The following is a 22651-nucleotide window of genomic DNA, read 5'->3' on the forward strand; positions in this document are numbered from 1 at the left end:
GAGCGGAACTAGTGGTTTGGATTTTACCGGAGTCGGAGTCAGAAACAATAGCCGGAGTCGTATCAGAGACGTGGTTGCGTTTCAAAGAGCACATCACTATTCGGAGTCTTTCGAAATCGGAGTCGTCCGGGGTCATCCAGTGTCGTTCGGAGTCCAACAGAATCGGAGTCGGTCGGAGTAACTCCGACTCTGGCCGACACCGTCTCAGGCCGATTCCGGACGACTCTGGACGACTCTGATTCCGGGCGACTTCTGACGAATCTGGACGACTCCGAATGACTCGGGATTTTTGCTAACGTTACCCGTCACTACTACTGATAGCTAAGCCCATCAGTGACTTTTACAGGCCTGTTTGTTCAAACTAAGAGAAGTCAGTTGGAGTAAGCTAATTCTAACTGGATTCTTTTTATGGGGCAATCAACTCTTAGCCTTAGCCAAGAAATTAATTTGACTATCGGTGACTTTTATTTGTTTCCGCTTTAGATGTGCTGCGTATAAGACTTTCAATCGGTACAGTACTTGGACCCATGACGGACATCAGAGGCGAATAAAGCCAGTAGGTTCTAAGTCTCTATATTAAAAATTTTAGGAATAACAGGAGGTACAGGCGGTCCCCGAGATACACGGTACCTCTTATACGCGGATTCGGAGATACGCGGTTTTCTAAATTTGACAGTTCTTTGAGCAAATTGTACTGATTTGACACATCAATTGCAAATTGCCAAATAATTTCCGTTTCGTTCGAATGTTAAAAACTATGCCAAAAGCTTTGAAACTGTTATAATCTGTCAGAATCATATCAAATAATTCATAAAGTAACTAAAACCACCCCCTACTTGCGAAATTACACGAAAATCAGTGATATTTTAGCTGGAAATCACGAGATTCGACTTACGCGGAAATTCGAGATACGCGGTATTTTATGACCGTTTTCGGTCCCCATTAACCGTGTATCTCGGGGACCGCCTGTACATGTATTTATGTGGTAACAGTCGTAGTCATACTACGAGTCCGGCCCATGGACAAGCAGTCAGTTTACCGTCCACTCAGCTCAGCTAAGATGATGGCATCTTCATTTTCACTTTCAAGCTGTTGGTTGCCGCTATGCAGCGTCTAAATACATTTGTTATCTACCATGTTATATGACCAGATTTTATGACTAGTTTGACCTCTTACGGACGATTATTTAGGTAGTGGCATAAGGAAAATACGAATCTTTTGTCTTACCAGAGTGTTTGGTGGTTTGGTGAACTGCACAATAGGTAAAGCATTTAGCCTGCTTCTTACTGTTCATGTACAATCGACTTTCGCTACCATCAAACAGTTCTGTTTCTCGCCTTCAAATTGCAAACAAAAATTGCCAATGAATACATTCTTCGGCCTTCTAACAACCACATTTAGGGGCTCTAAGTTGTGCCGTTTTGTAGACACACCATATCACCTGTCTACCAAAATACCCGTCAAAGTTGTTCACACACAACTGTTTTTTTTTCATTTGGACAGGGTTGTCGAACATACTCTACAAGCGCTCTTGCCTAGAATTGAACAATATTCTCGCCATGGATAGGCTTGCATCTTGTTATTTTCTAAATCAAAATGATAAGATGATTTATGCTCGTTATAAATTAATCCACTGCTTTTACTGCAAATTAAAAAAAACTAAACTGTATGTTTAAAATATGTCACACATTTTGACGAACCGCGCTACCTTCGTGAACTGTCAGCGGTGCTAAATCGTAAACAATGGTTTTGACAGCTTCGCCAAGACCGCGCCATAACAACAACTAGAAAAGCTCCAATGCTGTGTTGCCCAAAACTGTTGCCGGCACATCGAAAACGATCGTTATTCATTTGTAGCTCCCAATATGGATCCTCCAGTCGATTTGAAAGTGGTAAAGCAAGACATCCTAGCTGGGATAGTTGAGTGTGAAAAGCGCTGCTTGTTGCAGTGTACCAAATGGCTGGCCGAATTGAACCACGGCCTTGCGGATACACCGGTGGAACTGCGCGGCAACAGCGCCTTCGAAAACGTGCACAGTGGCATCGAGGCGTCCGAGTACGATAGCTACCTGTTGGCAAAAAGCTATTTCCTCGTCCGGGAGTACGACCGGTCTGCTTACTTCACGCGGAACTGCCTTTCGCCGGTGCCGAAGTTTCTCCATCTGTACGCTACGTACATGTCGAAGGAGAAGAAACGGTTAGACAACATGACCGACAGCTCGGTCGTTAGTTCGGTGAGCCACGCGAAGGATTTCGCCGAGCTGTTGTGCATCCTGCGAACGGAACACAGCAAAGACTCGCTTGATGGTTACTGTCTGTATCTGTACGGCGTGATACTGAAGAAGCTGGATCTAAACGATATCGCGGTGCGGGTGTTTGTCGAAGCAATTAATGCCGAACCGACGCTCTGGAGTGCCTGGCTAGAGCTAGCCCCGCTCGTGAACGATAAAAGAATGCTGGAAGGGTTGAAGCTGCCGAACCACTGGATGAAAAGCATTTTCGAGGGGTACACGTACATCGAGCTGTTCCAGAACGACGAGGGAATTAAAATATTTGAGAATCTACAGAAGAACGGCTTCGGAAAGTGTATCTTCATTCCTACGCTGCTCGCGATCGCTTACTCGAACAAACGAGACGTTGACCGGTCTATCGACATCTTCCAGCACCTGCAGAGTGTCGATCCGTACCGGCTGGACAATCTCGACTCGTACTCGAATCTGCTGTTCGTAAAGGATATGAAAACGGAAATGTCCCATCTGGCCCACAAGGTGGTGGAGATCAACAAGTACAGCCCCGAAACGTGCTGCGTGGTGGGCAACTATTACAGCATACGGTCCGATCACTACAAAGCTGTGATGTATTTCCAACGGGCGCTCAAGCTGAACCCGCGCTACCTGTCCGCCTGGACGCTGATGGGGCACGAGTTTATGGAGATGAAAAATACGAACGCGGCTATCCAAAGCTACCGCCAAGCGGTCGGTAAGTATATGGAGCGGGGTGTGATTACTTAGCCAGAACACTTAATGAGGAATGCGCTGTTTCTGTTTCGCAGAGGTTAACAAACGCGACTTTCGCGCGTGGTACGGGCTGGGCCAGGCGTACGAAATACTAAAAATGACCTTCTACAGCCTGTACTACTACAAAGCGGCCCAGCAGCTCCGTCCGTACGATAGCCGCATGCTGGTGGCGCTGGGCGAAACGTACGAAAAGCTGAACAAGGTAGCCGATGCCCTCAAGTGCTACCAGAAAGCGTACAACGTGGGCGATATCGAGGGCGTGGCACTGTACAGTATGGCCAAGCTGTACGAAAAGCAGGGCGAAACCGAAAAAGCCATCCCTGCGTTCTTGAAGTTCTGCTCGGACGAGAAGCTCATCGCCGACAAGGCTTCGCTCTGCCACGCGTACATGACGCTCGGCAATTATTACGAAAAAATCGAAGACCTCGACAAAGCGTCATACTTTGCGTACAAATGCTTGGACTACGAGGAGATGAAGCGGGAAGCCGAATCGTTGCTGAAAAGCATTGCCAACAAGCGTGCACACAAGGCAACGACGTCGGCTGCGACGGCAGCAACAAATCCGTCCGGAGCGGGCAAATCTACCGAGGAGGAAAAACCAACACCGGAAGGCGTTCCGGCGGAAACGTACGGCGAGGATATGGAGATGGACGAAACGAATCTTTCCAAGCGCATCGAGGTGGCAATGGCGGAGGAGGAGGAGGAGCAGGAAGAAGAGGCAGGAACCAGCGAGCTGGCGGAAAGTTCCGACATGCCCGAGTTCCATATGGAAGATTCTTACGATGTGAATGAATGAAGGAATAAAATATCTCTCTTTTGGGTAATCGATTTAAAATTATATTCGCACGAGAAATTATTGTTACTATACGTTTCCACTGTCCACACACACGCACGTGACAGTTTTATGCCACCCTTGGCCATCGGTCACAAAGCGTGCCAGGCCGGTTGCTAGGCAACAACACTTTCTCAACAAATCTTTTCTCTAAGCAAACCATTTCCTTTCTTCGCAGAACAGCAATACACGACTACATAAAGGTAACTAAATCGGCCAGGAAATGCTTCGCAGCGGAAATACCACCACGCTGCTGTGCGATGAGCAGACCAAGTTTATCCTGGAGCGTATCAGCACGGTGGAGAAACATTTCGGCGAGCTGTGCGGTGCGTTTGCCGAATACACGCGCAAGGTGGCCCGAATGCGTGACAAGACGGACGAGCTGGCTCACACCACGCAGGACTACTGCGATACGGAAAAGCTGAATCCCACGCTGACCGGTGCCCTGTCCAGCATGGCCAAGGCCGTCACGCTGCTGGGCGATTTTCACGACGCACGGGTGAAGCGGCTCGAGGCGAAGATTGTCTCCGAGCTGGCACAGTACGAAATGGTTTGCAAGCACTGCAAGGAAGACGTGAAGGAAGCGCTGCTAGTGCGGGACAAAGATTTGGCCAAGCGGAAGCAGCTCGAGCAAAGCAAAAGTCGCAACGGAAGGTTAAAGCGCAACACGAACGATACGGAAATCATCAAATCGAACCTAGAGGTGGAAAAGGCGTTGAAAGAAATCGAGCACCAGGTGGAGCGGTTTGAGAAGCAGAAGCTGCACGACCTGAAGGAGCTGCTGCTAAGCTTTGTGCTGATTGAGCTGAAGATGCACACCCAGGCGGTGGAGGTGCTTTCGGCCACGTACCAAGACATCAGCGATATTGACGAGTCGAAGGATTTGCAGGTAAGAACAATTGGAGAGTGTATCTTACAAATAGTGAGGGATATCGCGTGAAAGGTAAAGGAAAGCATTTATTTAATTTTAAATACTTACATGCTTCTACAACGTATCTGGAATGGTTAGAGCGTTCACAAGGAATTAAAAAGACAGAATCGGGTAAAAGATAAAAGCACGTGAATGCCACCAAGCAATGCATATTTATCGTAGCTCCTTTCCTTTACTTCCAGCAATTTAAGAAAATCCTCCAACAAGACACCGTCCCTGACCGTTACTTCCTACAGCGCATCAAAAGCCAGTCCATGGGTGCGCTGAACGCTACCCTTGCTGGGTTTAACACTGGCCGTAAAAATAAAAGCCTCAGCTCAAACTCGCTCAATTCGTCCCAGGAACAAGAGGAACAGGAGATTGCCACAGAATCAAGCGAACAGCAGCGGACGCAGAAAAAGGGTGCCACCGTCTCGAGACGTTCGAACAAAACGTCCATCCAATCACTGGAATCATTGGTAAATAACAAATCTAAGGTAATAATAATCAGACTGATTTTAAAAAAAATCCTCATCATCTCTTTTGCAGGACACATTGAAGCGTAACTTGTCTTCCGACTCGGGCAGCACTTCCGAGGAAGACGACACCGAGGACAGTGAAACGCTAACGGACGAAAACTCGGACACTCCGATAAAGACGATAAAGGCAGCAGGTGGCTTAAGCGATTATGGGAAAAAGAGCCAGGTTGATTCGTCGTTTAAAATAATCAAGCTTAAAGACTACAATCCGTAGTGCTGACGGCTGTAAGGGACGCATGAGACACGTTCGATTAACAGATAATTTATCATTCATTACAGCACAAGAATTGTATCGTTTCGGTTCGCAAGTTTCAATTCGAAAGCTACGGTACGATTAGGATGGACGGTTGCTCTCCGTCGAAGTTACTGGATCGTTACCTAGCAACCAGGCCTGTTGAATCGAATCGAACCGTATTAGAGATAGGGACCGTTATTACTAGCTTAAAACGTACCATATGCTTATGGGTGCGTTGGGTCGGTGAAGGAATTGCACGGTTACTATGGTTTGATGGGATTGCTAACAAACCCAATGTTACTTACGTGCCATTTTTACAATGAGTAATATACCTTCATGTTTAGAATCCACCCCAATTCGTACACGATTCTTTCCAACTACCCTACCCTCCCAGGCCGTACAGCGGAGAATCGATTTTACTCTTTTATATTATAGATTCGTTCTTAGTGCTTACGTGTGTACACAATCGAAAGTATGCTACCGATGATAGTCCCAAATATGCCTGAACTGTTGTATTCCACCCCGATTGCCTTCGATTAAATCATACTTCTTAAACATATTCTTTTTTTTCTTTTGCTGCTCGTTGAAACAAGCCTTACACCAATCTCTTTAACCGATTTACCAGCCTACAGTAAGTTTGGTACATTTTAAGCTTCTTCACTCTTCAACTCTGATAAAAATGAAAACTTCCGCTCCTGTAACTCAAGCGTAAATGCAAGGGGGTGGGTGGGGTGTGTGTGTGTGTGTGTTTGTGTACGGGTGTATATAGGTATTTAATGCAAAGTGAGTAAAAAGACCCCGGAATGGCCATGCAATGCCACGGCTTTGCTGTTACGAATGCGGGCAGCGGGCAACGGTCTACTTGTCCTGCCCCTCGACGCCGGCCTGCTGCATCAGATCGGCAATACTCTTTTCAAGGTCATCTATCCTGGTGCCCATATCGTCGATGCGGGAAATGATCTGGTCCGACATCGTCTGGAACTTGTCCTGCACATTCTGCAGCAGGTTTTGCACCTGGTTTGGAGGAAAAAAGTTAGCTTATCAGCAACTGTTTTGCAAATGCACACTCTACCACCCTACCACACTACTTACGTATATCGTCAGTTCCTGCATGTTCTTCGGGTCTACGTTGCTGTTCAGCGAGTAGTTCTGCTCGGCATCGCTGTCGATTTCAGACTTTGCATCGGCCATTGCGTCGCTCGGTACTATCGTCACTGAAGCACACGGGAAAGAAGCAGTTCCGCCAAACGACCGCTCACTGCCGGCTACGATTACTTTCTGAGATGAGTGGATATAATGCTACGATTTGTGGCACGCACGCACGCACGCAACAACACCCAGCCCGTACTTTGCAATCGAATAAACAAACTAACTCGAAGAGAAAAAAAACGCTGAAAACTGCATCTTTTGTCTCTTGTTCGCGGAGCTGTCAAATTTGCCATTGACAGTTACCGGCACGTTGCGCAGTTCAGCGTTTCTCAAGCGTTGGCACAAAGTTGTAGCAATTAAAATTGTTTTTTTTTTTCGTTACTGCGATAAGAGGAAAAAGTAAGATTTTTAGTTTGGCTTTACGTTTATTTTATTTTTTAATCAATGCAATTAAACATCCAACCGTTACAATTTATTTACATAATTAAGATGTTTCTTAGAACATATTTCATGAAGTGCTCCAATCCGTGGAAAGCCGAACCATACAAGTTCTTGGACCAATAAAACAAAAAGAGAGTTTTGTATCCACTAGAAATTATGCCACGAAAGTCGGAAACTTTCATGTTGAACTGCTAGCTGAGGGATCTTCTCTAACGGGTGCGTTCTATTTCTCTCTGTGGAAAAAGCACATGTTTTGGGATGTTTTTAGGTTGTCGAATTCATAAGTTATGCACTATTCTTAGCTAAACAAAATACAGCTCCCTATTACAGATAAACCATAAGCATTAATGCAGAAACTGTGCAACACTACTTTACTTGCGACGGTTTCCACCACCGCCGGCCAAAATCGTCACAATTCGGATGAAAATGTTCAACGTGTCCATGTAGATCGAAATCGCTCTGTAATGAAAGCGCGTTCTTTTAGCAAAGTGTTCGTTGAGATAAATTTTAGTTCCCTATACTTACGAATTAACTGGATCGAACGGCCGGGGAGCGTAGAGTGGATACATTTCTGCCCGCTTCACAATCTTTTGCGTGTCGTACAGGAGGAACCCGCTGAAAAGCAGCAGCCCACCGTACAGCGAAAGTGAGGCAATGCCGGCCCCGAGAGCGGTCGTCGGCGGAAGCCACATCGAAGCTAGCGACGAAGCGAATACCACCCCCAAGCCAATCGCTAGCGGTCCGCCCATGTACAGGAACTTGTCGCTCGGCGCACAGACGGCCACGGTGGAGAGGCCTCCGACGATGCCGGCCGTGTACCAGGCGGCGCGTGTCAGGATGGCCCCTCCAACGAAGCACATCGGTGCGATCACGGCACCCAGGATGGCCGAATGGGTCGCCCATGCGAGCTGCTTTGCGCCCAAGCCGGGACTGTACGGAATGGACTGTGCCACCATTCCGGAACCGATCATGAGCGCGAATGTGGCGAGAACGGACTGAAAAGAAATAAACCATTTATTTTAATAAGCTACTCTCTCCGACCGTTGGTAGCACTGCAACATACCATCCAACCATTTCTCGATACGAGACTCAGCAGACGGGGCGACCGAAACACGGCCACGGCACTGGCAGCCGAAATTGCGAGCGAACCGCCAAAGTACAGGTACGTGTCCTGTATGCGCTGCTTCACGAACTCGGGCCACAGGTGCGAATTTTCCAGCGTGCTCGTACCACTGCCCAACCCAAGCCCATAGAAGCACAGCGCACCGAGGCCGAGGGCGGCACCACCCGCCACCGCTCCCTTGCCGATCGCGTACGCATTCGGACCGGGTGGAGCCATTGCCCGCTCCCGCAACGTCATTCGCTCGGCGCGCGATGTCCAGCTGCTGCTGCCCGGGCTGCTGCCTCCCTTCACATCGCGTGCGTACTGGCGGAACACTGGCTGGAGCTGCGGGCGCTTTGGAACTGTTTGCAGGGCCGATTTGATCAATGCCGACGAGACGAAGGGTCTACCACAGGCCAAACGGGACAGCATCTTCGGAGCTAGGGTGGGGGAGGGGAGTAAAAGTAAATGTAGAAAATGTGAAAAACTGTTTCAAGCTTTTGCTCAATTGCCGTGCAGCGTTGTTCTCGGCATTGCGATAAACTACGATGGCGACGGTGTTTATGATGTTTTCCATCACGGTACACAACAAGGAGCATGATGAAATTTGGTGCAATCATAACAAATGAAAAGCACCGGAAAGAATCGATTGCACTATTGGCATTTGGCCAACTAACTTACCTTTTTGTTCGAAACAAAGGCGACAGTTTTTCGATGCGCGAAGCTATGGGAATTTCACAATTTCTGTAAAGAAACTTTGTTTAAACTTTGTTTTGTTTTAATTTTCGTATTAGTCGACTGAGCGGACGAGTGACTGACTCAATTCTGGCAAAAGCGCTGCTGTTATGATTGCATATGTTCTTTTTTCCAAAGAAATTTCTCGGGTTTTCAATGACGTTTCGCGAAATTATGAACAATGGTCGTCCCTACCGGACACGATGCATTGTTCGCTAGCGTTCTTGGCCGTATACGCCATTTTCAGCAAATTTTCGTTAATCCTCGAAAAAGTAAATTTACGTCTACTATTGGGTCAATTTTTTCAGCTTGATTTAATACAAATATCCCTTGATGCCACCAGCGGTTTGATCTAACAATCACATCCTGAGGTGATTTGCTAAAAAAATCTATTTCAAATACATCTACTAAACCCAAAATATGTACTACATTGATAAGCAAAATAATGCAATGATATTTTCATTTTGTTTCACTCACGAGGAACTGTCCAAAAAGGCCGTATTGCTGCAGTGGCATTTTCATTCAGCTAATTAAAAACGCGCACACAAGCATACACACGCTAGATAGCCTGTTTTGAACAAAAAGGATTGAGGAGCAATGGATTGTGCCGGTTGCATAGCCAACTACGTTCATTCCGTTGCCATGGCAACCTTCATGGTAACCAGAGTAACTGTGATCTTTTGTGCAGCATCATCGCACGACTGGCCAGGGCTCAGACCGGTGTTGGACAGTTTAGTTGAAAATCTGTAGCCGACCTAAACAGGTGTTCTTAGTGCGCTGATTACACAGGAAGAGATACAGAGACAAATCGTTTCAAAAAAAAACCTTCAAAAACTTTGTGCAACAATGAGCAAACAAAAGGATCGCAAAAAGTCGTTGGAAAAACGGCTTTACCAACTAGGGGCGACGGAGGAAATGCCGTCGCTGGTGCAGCAGACCAGAAAGATTCTGACGCACTTTCCCCATCTACTCTCGCTCGGCTGTTCCTACGATGAGCATCTTTTCCAAACGCTGTACCTTTGTGAGGTTAGTTTCCTAATCCGTTGAACTCGCAGCGTCTAATATTTGTTGTGTCCTGTCCCTCCGCACGTTACATAAACTGCTTGATTTTGTTTTTTTCCAGACCGCCATCAGCAAATGCAGTGTGGCCGAGCGGGCCAACTGCTCCGTGGACGAGGTTTTAATAACTGTGCTGGAAATTATGAAGCTAGCGTGTGTGTGCAAAAAGGTAGTCATATCGTGCCTGCACACATTGCACTCGATCATCCACAATCTGGACCGTAGCGAGGTGATGAGTATGCATGATAAAATAAAAAACAAGCTGTGAGTACGATGCGTGGAATGGAGGAGGATAGGCTATTACTTTCCAACTTTACACCATGGAATGTGTGCGTGGATTTATGTGCATTTTTTGCTCGTTATTTTCAGTTCCTATCTTAGCCAATTTTTCTGTGAAATGGAACATTTCGCAATAATGCGCGCGGTTGTCAAAATTCTTTATGAATATGTGCACAAGTGCGCGAGCGAGGATAGACGTAATGTGTTTTTGGATGTAATGGAAGATTTTACCGACCCATCGCGTAACCTGGGCAGCATAATACACTGGACGCCCGAATCGTTTACGATGGTAAGTACATATGCCTTGCGTGGTTCGCGTGTTACCTATTAACTTTTAATCTTTTAACCCTATTAACTTTTAAGCTTTTAAATCGTTTTTTTTTTTTTGTATCTCCTTTATGCACTAGAATTGTCGTACCTTTTTGAACAATATTCCGGAAAGGAAATATTACTCACTAGCTGCTACTTCGGCTGCAATTGGCAGCAACGCCATATGTCCTTTAGGGGTAATTGTATATCACCGTTGAAATTATCGTTGCCATTTTCGCTAATGGAGAAATACCGTGCTTTCAGGGCAAGAATTTTATTTCATTCGAGTGGAATTCCAATCCACCAGAGCTTTCATTTGAAGCTTCGTTAGCAGAGAATTTGAACAGATCCTTCGAAGCGAGTATTGAGCTAAACGATATTCAAAGTTTAACGATTGTTGAGTAAGCTTTTGATAAAAAAAAAAGGAACGTGACAGGAGTAATATATCAATTTTTTTATAACCTAGGGATTTATATGCACCGCGAGTGGAGTGTTCCTATGAAAAGATCCAAATTACGGATGATTCTATCGTGACGTACGATTTGAATATTAACGCGTTGAACAACGAAGAGCTAGGTGTGTTGGCACAGCTGGTAAAAACTATGATTCATCCAGAAAAACTTGTCTACAAACCTCTGCGCCCGGCCGCCGAGGAAGATGAGGTTTTCATTCGCTGTGAGCAACTTTACAATACGAAGGACATTACGGACAATGGACCGTCGGTACCGCCAGTGCCGTCACCGTCACTGCCGTCACCGCCACCGCCATCGCCGCAGAAGGAAAACAGTGTTACGGGCGAGGTGATTGCTCGAAACGAAACGCCAGACAGAACTCGGACACCAGAATGTCGGACAGAGCCGGAGATAGAACTGGAGGCTCCAGTTGTGTCGGCAGTTCCGTCGGTGTACAATGGCGTCGCAGATACTTCTAATTTGTCGGAATCAAAGGAATTCGTACCATTAAGGACCGCCAAATGGCCGTTCAAATTGATCGATCTTTCGGACGATCATAAGAAAGCTGCTCCAAACAGTGACCCTTATGACATTGCCCATCTACGCGAAGAAGAACGTGCGCATAAGCGGGCAACAAACAAGAACGTTAAAGGCGCTGGAAAGGCGAATGGATATAGCAAGAAAGCTGAGGAACCGACAAACGGTACCAAGATACATAGTAAGAAGCGTCCAGCGTACATGAAATCGTCAACCCCGACCAAACGCACCCGCGCAACGGCGATGAAAACAGTTCCCAAAGATTTGGAAGAACTGTCAACAATTTACAGCATAAGCGATGATACCCATTCGGACGCTGATGATAGCGATTTCATAGCCTACGCCATGCTTTCGGGACTTGGTAAAAGCAACCGGAGCAAGAAGCAAGAAAACATGCGTAAACAATCGATGACTGCTGCGCGTAAAATGTCTGGGCGAGCTAGGGACGTGAACGTGAAACAGCCAGCAGCTAATAACACATTGCAACGTTAGTGAACGATGCCTTAGTAAGGGATTTCACACAAAAAGACTAATTTATTTTGCTTTGTTTTTTAGCCCAAAAAAATCCAACCTCACGTGGTATGAAACCCAACCGCGGGAAAGAAAACACACTGAACAAACAGCCACAGTTGAACGATTCGCGAAAACAATGTTTAGAAAGCCGAGAAGTTAAACATCCCTTGGGAAGGAAACCGGCACAGGAGTCTTCCTATACGAACGGGATGGCAAACTCATTTAGCTTCAATTGTTCCGAGAGAATCGTTGGCAGTGAGCCTACTGCACACAAGTCACCGACTCATTGCTCTTCCATTGTCCCGACGGCGGTTGTTTTGCAAGAAACTGTTGCATCCCCCTTACGTTCGTCGAACAGGAACGGCGACGAAACGATACAGATGGGAATGGAAGTTTATGAAAATCCCGTAAACGCTGACCGGACACCGACGACGACCACGCCGGCGTGCACCACAGTACAGACGATGATCGAATCAAAAGTACAGCCGCTCATCGTAGACCTCCGGCGCTACAACAGTGAACGAATCTGCACAGCATTGAACGAAGCGCAAGCGTTGGAAAACACAAACTGTAAGGAGTACAATGGTATCAAAGAAATATGTGCACGAACGAAAGAGCTGGAAGAGGAGCTTGAGATCCTCTATAGTAAAATGATGGCCATGATAAGAAATAGGTAAGCATCTAATGCCATTAGCCCAACATCGGCTCATTGTACAGTGTGTGTGTGTGTGTGTGTGTGTGTGTGTGTGTGTGTGTGTGTGTGTGTGTGTGTGTGTGTATGTTCTTTATCCTTTTTTGCAGTAATGAAAAGGAAACCCTCAATCAGAAGCGAATGCAAGCTGCACAGCGCGATCAAGAGTTCATTCAGAAGGTTAGAGCCGAGAAGAAGAATTTGCAAACCATCTTCCAGGCGTGCAAAGTTCAGTACGAGCAACAGCACAAGGGCCGAGTGGCGCAGGAGCTATGGAAGGTGATTTACGGACCCGATGCCAGTGTGACGAGCCCCATGTTAAACTAACTAGAAGGTAGTTGTAGTAATATTATTCACTTAGAGCTATTCCGTTTAAGTAATGCACTCTACTTTACTTTAACCTTTTGTCGATATTAATTTAAAAATGGTTCAATCGGTTATATTACATGCACAATAAATCCGTTTGGCTGCATACACTTGCGTATTCTTGTGGGCGGTAATATAAAATTCACTTCTATTGTGCACTCTCCTGCTCGGCGGTCGGCTTCATTACTTAACATTACATGCCCAGCAGTACGCTCGTGCCGGTGGGTGCTACAATCGTTGGATTCGGCGAGCACGCCTGCCTGACCGACATTTCCCACGTGTCGAGCAGATGCGATAGCGTGAACAGTCCCGGCAGCTTGCAGATGCGCGCCATCAGCGATTTCTGCACCAGTATCAGGAATGGCGTCGCGTTATACTCTTGCTCGATAAGCGAGCAGCTCGGGGCGGTCGATGGGTAGTCCTCCGGGATGGTGACGGCGACCGGCGGCACGCAGGGTAGATTTTTATCGTCCAGCCAGCAGATTAGCTTGATCGTGCGCGTACCGCTGATGGCGCACTGGTCCAGCGATACCTTGAACTTCTGATCCAGCCGAGCGATTTCGCCCTGCAGAATGTGCGGTATCTCCTGCGGTGCAGTGGTGCTGCTGGCGGTGGTGCTGGTAGTAGACGATGCACTTCCAGTCGTAGCGGCCGCTGTCGTGGTGCTGGTGGTGGTGGTAGTCGCACCACCGGTAGTCACTCCGCCACCCGTTCCACCGGCCGCGCCCGTATCGTCCAGCGCCAGTCGGGATTGCTTTGCCGGCGGGGGCAAATTTTTAATGTCCGGCCCGAACAGCGCCTCCAGACAGGGGCGGAAGGTACGCTGCAGGGTGTGGTTGCCCGTGGCAGCCTGCAGACTGCTCGAGACGGCCTCGACCAGCGGGTTGTTCGTTGGCGTTTCGCGGATCGATCCCAGCTGGCTCGTTAGCGCGGCCTCACACTTGTGCAGCGTCTCGAGCGGGATGCGAACGCTCGGATTGCTGAGAATTTCTAGCAACCGTTTCATCTTCGCAATCTTATCGATATCGTCGTTCTCCATCTTTGCGATCATCCGTTTCAGCGGCTCGATGTACTTGGTGAGGGCGCGATACTTCTCCCGGTACAGCTGCTCGTCCTGCGGGTTTAGCGGGCTGGGCACGGCGCCACCCGGCTGGCCGGGCGTGTTTAACGAGCCGCCGGGCGACTGGCCGATCGTGGAACGTTGGGCCACCCCGCCCATGTGCGGGTTGGGCGATGGGATCAGGGCCGGCGAGGGTATCATCTGTCCCGGGTGCGACGGCGGACCGTGCGCTCCCGGACCGACCGGTGACGGCACGGACGGGGAAGGCGACTGGCGCAGGAAGTTATTGGGCGTCACACTGCGCACCGCTCCACCACTGCCCGGGTACACGTTTCCGCCCGGCATCATTTCCGGCGGCTTGCGCACCATCGCGTTCGCTCCCATTCCAACGAAGTTGCCCTGCTGGCCCGCTCCCGGTCCGCCGGCACCACCCGCTCCGAGCATCTGGTTCGGGCCGGGGCCCATCACACCGCCACCGCCGACAGGGCCCACCACTCCGCCAGGGCCCATCGCTACACCAGGGTTCATTTGATTCGGGCCGGCACCAGGGCCCATTCCGCCAGCCTGTTGCTGCTGCTGCATGGCTTGCTGTTGCAGCGTAACACCCGGACCTCCGGGACCACCAATCGGTCCGCTAATCGAGCCGACGCCTGGACCAACGCCCGGGCCCTGTCCCATTGCATTCAGCAGCACCTGTTGCTGTTGATGCTGCTGCTGGATTTGTGGATGTCCGTGTTGTTGCAGCTGCTGAAGCTGTTGTTGCTGTTGCTGCGGATGCTGCTGGGGATGCTGTCCATGCTGCTGGGCCAGTTGCTGGTGCTGCTGATGCTGCTGATGTTGCTGCATTTGCTGGTGTTGCTGATGCTGTTGCATTTGTTGTTGCTGCAGTTGGGGCTGGTGCTGTTGTTGCTGCTGTTGCTGCTGCTGCTGTTGCATTTGTTGCTGATGCTGTTGCATCTGCTGATGTTGCTGGGGATGCTGCTGCAGGTGTTGCTGCAGCTGTTGGTGCTGCTGATGCTGTTGCTGTTGCTGTTGCTGTTGTTGCTGTTGCTGCACGACTACTTGCTGTTGGACTTGGCCCATGTTCGGACCGGGGCCTCCGTGTCCAACGCCACCCTGCACGCCCGCACTCAGCTGGCCCATCTGGCCGGGCCCAAGGCCCATCTGCACCTGGCCCATGCCCTGCTGCTGTAGCTGTTGCTGGCGAACCACCTGATTCGAGGCCATTCCCATTGCCTGCGGATTCATGCCTGCGTTCGCACCAACCATCTGGCCCATTTGGTTGCCGGCGTTCATCGTACCGCCAACCGACCCCATTTGCTGTCCACCCATTGCGTTCTGATTCTGCAGTTGCGCCTGTATCTGTCCCATCACCATCGGGTTCATCTGGTTTGGCCCGCCGGGGCCTACGCCCATCTGCTGCACGGGTCCGCCCTGTCCTTGGGCAATACCTCCCTGCTGCTGTTGTTGCTGCTGCTGCTGCGGCTGTGACATGCCACCTTGCTGCTGTTGCTGCTGTTGCTGCTGCTGTTGGGCCTGCTGCATCTGGTTGACCTGCATTGCGTTCAGCTGGGCCATCTGCTGCTGCTGGCCGCCCATTCCCACGATTTTGCCACCGCTCATGCCGCCCGGCCCCATCCCCACACCCATCTGCCCCGGCATTCCACCGACCATCCCGGCGCCCGGACCCTGCATCTGGTTCGGGCCACCCATCATGCCACCCATCTGATTGCCCGGTCCCATGCCCACCCGGTTACCCTGCATCGGGCCACCCATGCCACCCATCTGCATCTGCGGGCGCAGCGAGTGCAGCAGATTGGACGCCTGCCCAGCACCGCCCATCTGTCCGCCCATGGGACCGCCCGGTCCTACGCCCATCTGCCCCATCATCTGTGGCCGGGTGCCCTGCGACGCAAGGTTCTGCAGGGCATTGATGGGATCGGGCATACCGCTACCGCCCCCTCCACCACCACCGCCCTGCTGGCTGCTGTTGCCTCCACCGTCCTGCTGAGCCTGCTGTGCGGCCGCCGCTGCCGCTGCTGCCGCATTCTGTTGGTTTTTGTGCTTCGTGTCTAAACGGGATAGAGGATGAACAACAGAAAAAGCAAATCCCAATAAGCGGCAACTTCAAAACACAGGCTAGCGTATCCGTCCGGTCCCCAAATGACCAACCGCGCGTGTGTGTGTGTGTTCAATCACCCAAGAAATGACACTTACTCATCTCACGTACGTGCAGTATCAGGCGGGCGACAAACCCGAGATACTCATCCTTGTTGCGAGCCTTGTGAAACACATGGTTTTCCATCTCGATGCCATTCTTCGACGATGTCATGCCCGTCTGCTGGATGGCCTCATTGCTACAGTGGAAAGGAGAGGATAAAGAGAGAAAAATACGTTCACGCGAAAGTCCCACCGACACCAATCCGCGCGGTCTACCCCGCACACCGCATCGTACGTACATCTTGTTAACGACGCTCTGGCGAAAGTTGCTCGTCTTCCAGGAGTTGTCCTCGGCCATGATGATGGAGATGGATAGTTGCACACACTCGTCTTCACGTTTCTACGCGATTTAATTAACGTTCAAATGCACTTAGTAGCTTCTGCAATTCATTTCTTGCTTCTGTGATAAAACTCTACACCGAGAGCGTAAAAGCCCAGACGCACTCTGCTGTGTCAAATCGCCAGCACTGCCAGAGCGTGACAGGGAAGGCGCAGGTGGGAAAGAGAAGCAGCCACAGAGAAGCCGAAGATTGCCGAAGGAGTAGCTGTCAAAATGTCATGTTCGAAAAGGGGAATATTTTCGAAATAATAAACCGAAATGTCAAACTCGTTTATTGGTAAACAAATCGTGCTCGCCGGTACGAAAAAACGGGAAGCAAATAGAGATGTTATCGATTTGATGCAAAATCTGTTTTCTGGTGTGATTGAATTGTTTGAGAGCATTTTATATGAGATTTGACCGATAACGTCGAACGTGTGACGGAATTGCTGAAACGACGGAATAAAAAATGATTTCGTCGGACGCCGCATCCGATGTTATCTGTCAAGCTAATCGTGTGTTGTTTTGTAGGAACAAACTCAACTTATTTTTTTTATAATCGTTAAACTATTCTTGTTAAACATCCAAATAATCGCAATATGAACCGAAAAAGCATTTGACAGCACACGCGATGAAACACAGGCCCTCAGTGGTCGTTCAGTGGATTTGTGGTACTTGGAGCTACTAACTAATTGTGCTTAGGCTAACAGATTAGTTTAGCCATACAACATTATAAATTTCTGCGTTGGAAAGGACGATTCAGATAGGGAATTGCGCTACTCCTGTGTTATCATAATTAAAAATGTTTTAAAATAATTGCATAAACGTTCATTTTAAATGTTGTGCTTAACTGTGTAGTAATGGATGAGACAGTGTAAACATTATCGTACCATATGGTACAGTGTATTCCCGAGTTATGCAGTTAACTTTTTTCGAAGATGTCAGCGTTTATAGGAAAACGCGATCTTTAACTAAAAAATTAAATTCATGAGATAAATTCCAGTAGGACGCAACATAAGCTATTGCATATAATATTTTGTAAAAATGATGCACATGTCTTATGATCTATAAATTTAATTGAAAAGGCAATTTGTGTATGAAAACCGCGTTGCTTTGAATCCGCGTATCTCGTGATGATACTGTAGCAATGTGTCTTTTGTAAACAAAGCGCATACTGTGATATTGCTGATGCAATCGGAATTGCAACATTGTAGCACTTTCAACGCACACGAATGCAAAGTGATTTACCGGAAACAAATCTCTCTATAAGACTTCTAATAAAGCATCGTACGATAAACGGCAGAACCATGTCCAAGGCGGACATATTGAAGGGCAAAATGCCCATTACCATGTTGCAGGAGATGTGCTTCAAGGTGAAAAGTACCTTGCCGATCTATCAGTTTCTGGGCGAAGAATGTTCACCCCACAGTGTCAATGTGAAGCTGTTCTCCTACATGGTGACGGCCCTGGGAAAGCAGGCTACGGGTGTTGGTAGATCGAAGCAGGAAGCCAAACACGAATCCGCCTGGCAACTGATCCGGTTGGCACTGGAGCTACCGGCCGGCGAGGAAGACGAGATGGTTGCGACCGCCGCCGAGGAGCGTGGTTCGCTGGCGGCCCTAGAGATTGGCACCGATCGCGTCAATCAGGTTCGAGACATCTGCATTCAGCGAAATTTCCCGTTGCCCGAAATCGTGCAGGTGCGCAGCTACGGCCCGTCTCATGCGCCGGTATTCGAGTTCGAGTGCCGCATCCGGGAGATTGTACGACGTGGGGCGCACTCTACCAAAAAGGGAGCCAAGCAGATTGCCTGCCAAGAGATGATTAAAACACTGCAATCGGTAGGTTGTGCTTGAATTGGCCGTAGTATCCGGTTTGGGAGCTTCTCCTTCAATAATCCTGTTTTTTCTCTCTTTCTTACTCTCTCTATTTACCTTTATAGATGCCGGTTGAGGAGCACAGCATGCAGGTGCTTTCACTGGATCAGGCTATTGAAGAAGCGGAGGACAACAACGAGAATGTGATAAGAACGTACCGCGAGTACACCCAATCGGACAATAAGAAAAAGCTTGGAGTTTCCATTGCGGACAGGCATTCGTTTTTCCTCGAGCTGCCCCAGGAACGAATCGACGAGGCCCGCCAGCTCCTGCTGAATGAGAATGAAACGGTGCGCGAAAAGTGTTACAAGATTGCAACGGCGCTCGGGCTGAAGGCTAAAATCACGATCGCCAACAGCAATATGCAAACGATCAAGGGCAGCACCATGAGTACCTTCGAATTGGTAAACCCGGACTATGACTGCTTCATCTTCGGCGAGGGCGAATTATTCTACAGCAATGTGGTTGATTATTTTGTTCGAATGCTCAATTGTAAGGTAGGTTGAGTTGATAGCAAAACCAAAACATTTCAAATACAATAATTTTATAAATATAATATTACAAAGCAGATATTATTATAAAAGAAAAGCTTGCTCTTCTTGCAATTCTATTCCATTAACAATCTTTATACATATTCGCAGTAAGAGCATACCGACCGAGACGAGACTTGATTGCCCGATCCATAGCTATTCTAGTCGAACGCACTCCGATGGAGATTCAATGCCAAAGCTGTCCAAATTGTGCATCATGCGACTAACGGTCACTGTGCAGGCAAATGGTATTGCTCCGCTCCTGTCGATACTCAACTCCTCTCATGTACAGTCCTCACTCGAGATTGATGCGTCAGACTCCTAAGGGAGGCGAAACAGCGAAGACTACTTGGATGTCCCTTATTGTGAGGCAGGGAGCGATGCGGAGATATGGCATTCTCCTAAGCACGCGTGTTGTACGCTCCAAACCACAAACCTACGTACACACACACACACACACACCATCCGGTATGAAAGTGTCTTCAAACGCTGTGCCCCCTTAACAATCGGAGTCCGCACTCTCGTAAACATAAACTGAGATGGAACTAGTGATAGTTGGAACCCGCCTGCGATATTGTTGCAGTCATTCGAAGCTGCCTGAAGCCATCGCAGCCCCGTTAGTTATAACGGTTCCGATGGTTTCAGGTTGGTCCGAACGGCTCCAACAGCACCGACGGTTGTGACGGTACGATTCCAAACCTCTATCACTAGACGAAACGACAGTGTGTAGCGCGTAAGCCGAACTAGAACTCGAGTTCTGAGAGTGTTAATGGATAATGTTTCGTTTGGAGTAAATAGACTGAATATATATTTTTTAATTATATTTTTTCTATAACTTCTAGCCGCTGTGTTCTGAAAGCAATCTCATGTTTGCTGACGCACCGATGGAACAGTTGCGATTTATTAACATGGACGACATATCGCAAATCATTTCCGGCGAGCTGAAGCGCAACACAAACAGCGACAAAGCTGGGGAAGGAAAGAAAATTCCTCGCTTGACCTAAATGTGCTTCGCATTTCAATACCGACGTTTCGGTGCCTTATTTTCATGGAAAATCTGTGTACTAAGAATATGTTATCGTTATTGTTTATTTGAACTGTATGTCAAAAATACGTATGCATTAAGTGCATTAACACGAATAACCAACGTGTTAACAGCTAAGAGTAAGATTACGGGAAAAAAACTGAAACAAGCTTTCGAACTGCTGTTTGGAATTCGTCCAATAACGCTTTAGGAGTGCCTGAAAAAGGACTGAATGCACTGAGAATATTTGAATTGTTAAGGGAACTGCTGCTGTATTACAAATTTACTTTATTGTTTGTTATTTGTTATGACATTCTGAGCAAACTTGACATGCCTGAATGCTTCCAAAATCATGAAATATGCTCATATTTGGACTGAACGTACTGAGAATATTTGAATTGTTAATGGAACTGCAATGAGTTACAGTAACTGCTCGTCATGAAGTTGTAAGAACTGAAAATACATCAAAAGAATTCATCAGACCGAGTTACACATATCACGTCTCAATGTATTTGTATTTACTAGTTAAATTGGCCCGGTTACAAGACTATTCAATAGATCTTGGGGAGTTTATGCAATGTCAGGGATGACCTATGACAGATGGTGCTACGTTTGAGGGACAAGGAAATAGTTTTAAAATTTAACCGCGCGGCTACATGAGGTGAAATATACAGTTCACAATTTCTTCCAATTAGGGTATGTTCTGCTCAAGAAGATATTATTTTTGATAGAATTTCGAAGGCGGGTGTTGTGTCTCCCCCAACCCTTTACAGCGGCGGATTAAGGGTATCGGGGGCCCTAGGCGGAATGACGTGTTGAGGCCCCCTGTAAATGGTAAATGTTGTTGTGGCGGGGGGGGGGGCACTAAACGTGCTGTTGCGAGATTGAGCAGTCGGGGGCCCCTTCGATCATCAGTCACTGGATAAAATTTTTTGCTGACGGGGGGGGGGGGTGCAAATGATTCCCCAGCCTTGGGGCCCCAACGGCCATCCTTCCGGGGGCCCTTGTCGCTATTCCTCTGTCCATACGGCGTACTTCGGGGCCCCCAAATCGGCGGGGCCCCAGGCGACCGCCTAGTCCGCCTACCGTTAGATCCGCCACTGACCCTTTAGCTGTACCTGTCAGGCCGCGGGGCCATGGGGATTCTCAACGCTCATTTTCTCAAGCACTCATAAGTGCTTTTGAGAAATCCTCGTTCTCAGCGTTTGTCGAATCGGAACAAAATCGGTTTTGAGAATCTTTGAGAATCTTTGAGAAAGTTGACGATGCAGCGATCGGCTTACTGAAATATAAGCAATTGTGCTATTTGTTTTTCGATAATCACTTTGGAAAATGTATTCAATATTTATAATTGAAAAAGTTTAAAAAACATGCAACCAAAAATATATTTTCTATTTAAAGCTCCAAATAAAATTTGAGTGGCTTTATCAGTTTTTCAGAGTAAGAAAAATTGACGACGGCCACGAGCTCGCGTCTGAGAACAAGTTTTGAGTGCTTGAGAAACTTAAATGAGTGTTTGAGAATGTTTTCTCAGCTTGAGAAAGCCCCATGGCCCCGCGGCCTCAGATATTTCGCCTGTCAAATAGTTCATTTCGCTGTATATTTCACCTCATGTAACCGCGCGGTAACGCGAGGTTATAATCATTTTTAGAAAGATTGATTTCATTGAGAAAATCCCTTTTTTACATATATCCCAAATACATCCCATCCCAAGCGCTACACATTATGCTTAAACGACTGGAAAATTGAATATCCATAGAAAAACTCTCAGGACCTTTTGCTACCACCAAGGGTCTGCGCCAGGGGGACGGGCTTGCCTGTCTCCTATTCAACTTGGCGCTAGAGAGGGCCATCCGCGACTCGGGGGTTGAGACTACGGGAACCATCTTCTATAAGTCAACCCAGATCCTGGCATACGCTGATGATATAGACATCATTGGTCTGCGGCTCTCCTATGTAGCAGAAGCCTACCAAGGGATTGAGCAGTCGGCAGAGAACCTCGGATTGCAGATAAACGAGGCAAAGACCAAACTGATGGTGGCAACATCAGCGGACCTACCAATAAATAATCCGAATCTACGTAGGCGTGATGTGCAGATAGGTGAACGCACTTTTGAAGTCGTCCCACAATTCACCTATCTGGGATCAAAGGTCAGCAACGACAATAGCATGGAAGCTGAGTTGCGTGCAAGGATGCTGGCTGCCAACCCTACAGCCTGAAAAAGCAGTTCACCTCCAAGAACCTGTCGCGACGGACGAAGCTGGGACTATATAGTACCTATATAGTACCAGTACTCACATACGCCTCTGAGACATGGACACTGTCCAAATCTGACGAAACCCTCTTAGCCGCGTTCGAGAGGAAGATGCTCAGAAGGATACTTGGCCCCGTATGTGTGGAAGAACAATGGAGGAGCCGCTATAATGACGAGCTATACGAGATGTACGGCGACCT

General features: G+C 48.0%; 7 protein-coding genes across 12 annotated transcripts; 4 read left to right on the plus strand and 3 right to left on the minus strand.

The window, feature by feature from the left end:
- Nucleotides 1-1743: 1743 nt before the first annotated feature.
- LOC120900063 (cell division cycle protein 23 homolog) lies at nt 1744-3855 on the plus strand. Its single transcript, XM_040306579.1, has 2 exons — nt 1744-2979; nt 3053-3855. The coding sequence occupies exons 1-2, from the start codon at nt 1866-1868 to the stop codon at nt 3811-3813; spliced, it is 1875 nt and encodes a 624-aa protein (XP_040162513.1). The 5' UTR covers nt 1744-1865; the 3' UTR covers nt 3814-3855.
- Nucleotides 3856-3946: 91 nt separating this feature from the next.
- On the plus strand, nt 3947-5881 carry LOC120900064 (protein FAM92A-A). Of its 3 annotated transcripts, XM_040306580.1 has the most exons (5): nt 3947-4738; nt 4859-4891; nt 4963-5238; nt 5309-5464; nt 5578-5881. In XM_040306580.1, the coding sequence occupies exons 1-5, from the start codon at nt 4073-4075 to the stop codon at nt 5854-5856; spliced, it is 1410 nt and encodes a 469-aa protein (XP_040162514.1). In that variant the 5' UTR covers nt 3947-4072; the 3' UTR covers nt 5857-5881. The 3 variants fall into 3 exon arrangements, with proteins under 3 accessions (XP_040162514.1, XP_040162515.1, XP_040162516.1); XM_040306581.1 differs by lacking the exon at nt 4859-4891; XM_040306582.1 differs by having other exon boundaries at nt 5309-5695.
- Nucleotides 5882-5943: 62 nt separating this feature from the next.
- On the minus strand, nt 5944-6928 carry LOC120900066 (heat shock factor-binding protein 1). Its single transcript, XM_040306586.1, has 2 exons — nt 6626-6928; nt 5944-6547 (listed from the first exon to the last, which is right to left on the minus strand). The coding sequence occupies exons 1-2, from the start codon at nt 6722-6724 to the stop codon at nt 6392-6394; spliced, it is 255 nt and encodes an 84-aa protein (XP_040162520.1). The 5' UTR covers nt 6725-6928; the 3' UTR covers nt 5944-6391.
- Nucleotides 6929-7087: 159 nt separating this feature from the next.
- On the minus strand, nt 7088-9142 carry LOC120900065 (growth hormone-inducible transmembrane protein-like). 2 transcript variants are annotated; one of them, XM_040306585.1, is made up of 5 exons: nt 9045-9142; nt 8907-8969; nt 8187-8665; nt 7649-8118; nt 7088-7582 (listed from the first exon to the last, which is right to left on the minus strand). In XM_040306585.1, the coding sequence occupies exons 3-5, from the start codon at nt 8655-8657 to the stop codon at nt 7495-7497; spliced, it is 1029 nt and encodes a 342-aa protein (XP_040162519.1). In that variant the 5' UTR covers nt 8658-8665; nt 8907-8969; nt 9045-9142; the 3' UTR covers nt 7088-7494. The 2 variants fall into 2 exon arrangements, with proteins under 2 accessions (XP_040162519.1, XP_040162518.1); XM_040306584.1 differs by having other exon boundaries at nt 8907-9118.
- A 410-nt stretch (nt 9143-9552) lies between these two features.
- Nucleotides 9553-13274, plus strand: LOC120900062. The gene is made up of 8 exons (XM_040306578.1): nt 9553-9986; nt 10084-10283; nt 10389-10587; nt 10706-10804; nt 10872-11008; nt 11074-12083; nt 12152-12782; nt 12911-13274. The coding sequence occupies exons 1-8, from the start codon at nt 9807-9809 to the stop codon at nt 13125-13127; spliced, it is 2673 nt and encodes an 890-aa protein (XP_040162512.1). The 5' UTR covers nt 9553-9806; the 3' UTR covers nt 13128-13274.
- On the minus strand, nt 13191-16924 carry LOC120900067 (mediator of RNA polymerase II transcription subunit 15). The gene is made up of 5 exons (XM_040306587.1): nt 16686-16924; nt 16444-16583; nt 15289-16298; nt 14999-15006; nt 13191-14860 (listed from the first exon to the last, which is right to left on the minus strand). The coding sequence occupies exons 1-5, from the start codon at nt 16742-16744 to the stop codon at nt 13360-13362; spliced, it is 2718 nt and encodes a 905-aa protein (XP_040162521.1). The 5' UTR covers nt 16745-16924; the 3' UTR covers nt 13191-13359.
- Nucleotides 16925-17911: 987 nt separating this feature from the next.
- On the plus strand, nt 17912-20703 carry LOC120902900. 3 transcript variants are annotated; one of them, XM_040311980.1, is made up of 3 exons: nt 17912-18606; nt 18708-19139; nt 20015-20703. In XM_040311980.1, the coding sequence occupies exons 1-3, from the start codon at nt 17998-18000 to the stop codon at nt 20174-20176; spliced, it is 1203 nt and encodes a 400-aa protein (XP_040167914.1). In that variant the 5' UTR covers nt 17912-17997; the 3' UTR covers nt 20177-20703. The 3 variants fall into 3 exon arrangements, with proteins under 3 accessions (XP_040167914.1, XP_040167915.1, XP_040167916.1); XM_040311981.1 differs by having other exon boundaries at nt 18708-19134; nt 20015-20146; XM_040311982.1 differs by having other exon boundaries at nt 17913-18606; nt 19284-20132.
- The last annotated feature ends 1948 nt before the right edge of the window (nt 20704-22651 follow it).

The sequence above is a fragment of the Anopheles arabiensis genome, chromosome 3, assembly GCF_016920715.1.
Source record: "Anopheles arabiensis isolate DONGOLA chromosome 3, AaraD3, whole genome shotgun sequence".
In the NCBI taxonomy this organism is placed as follows: domain Eukaryota; kingdom Metazoa; phylum Arthropoda; class Insecta; order Diptera; family Culicidae; genus Anopheles; species Anopheles arabiensis.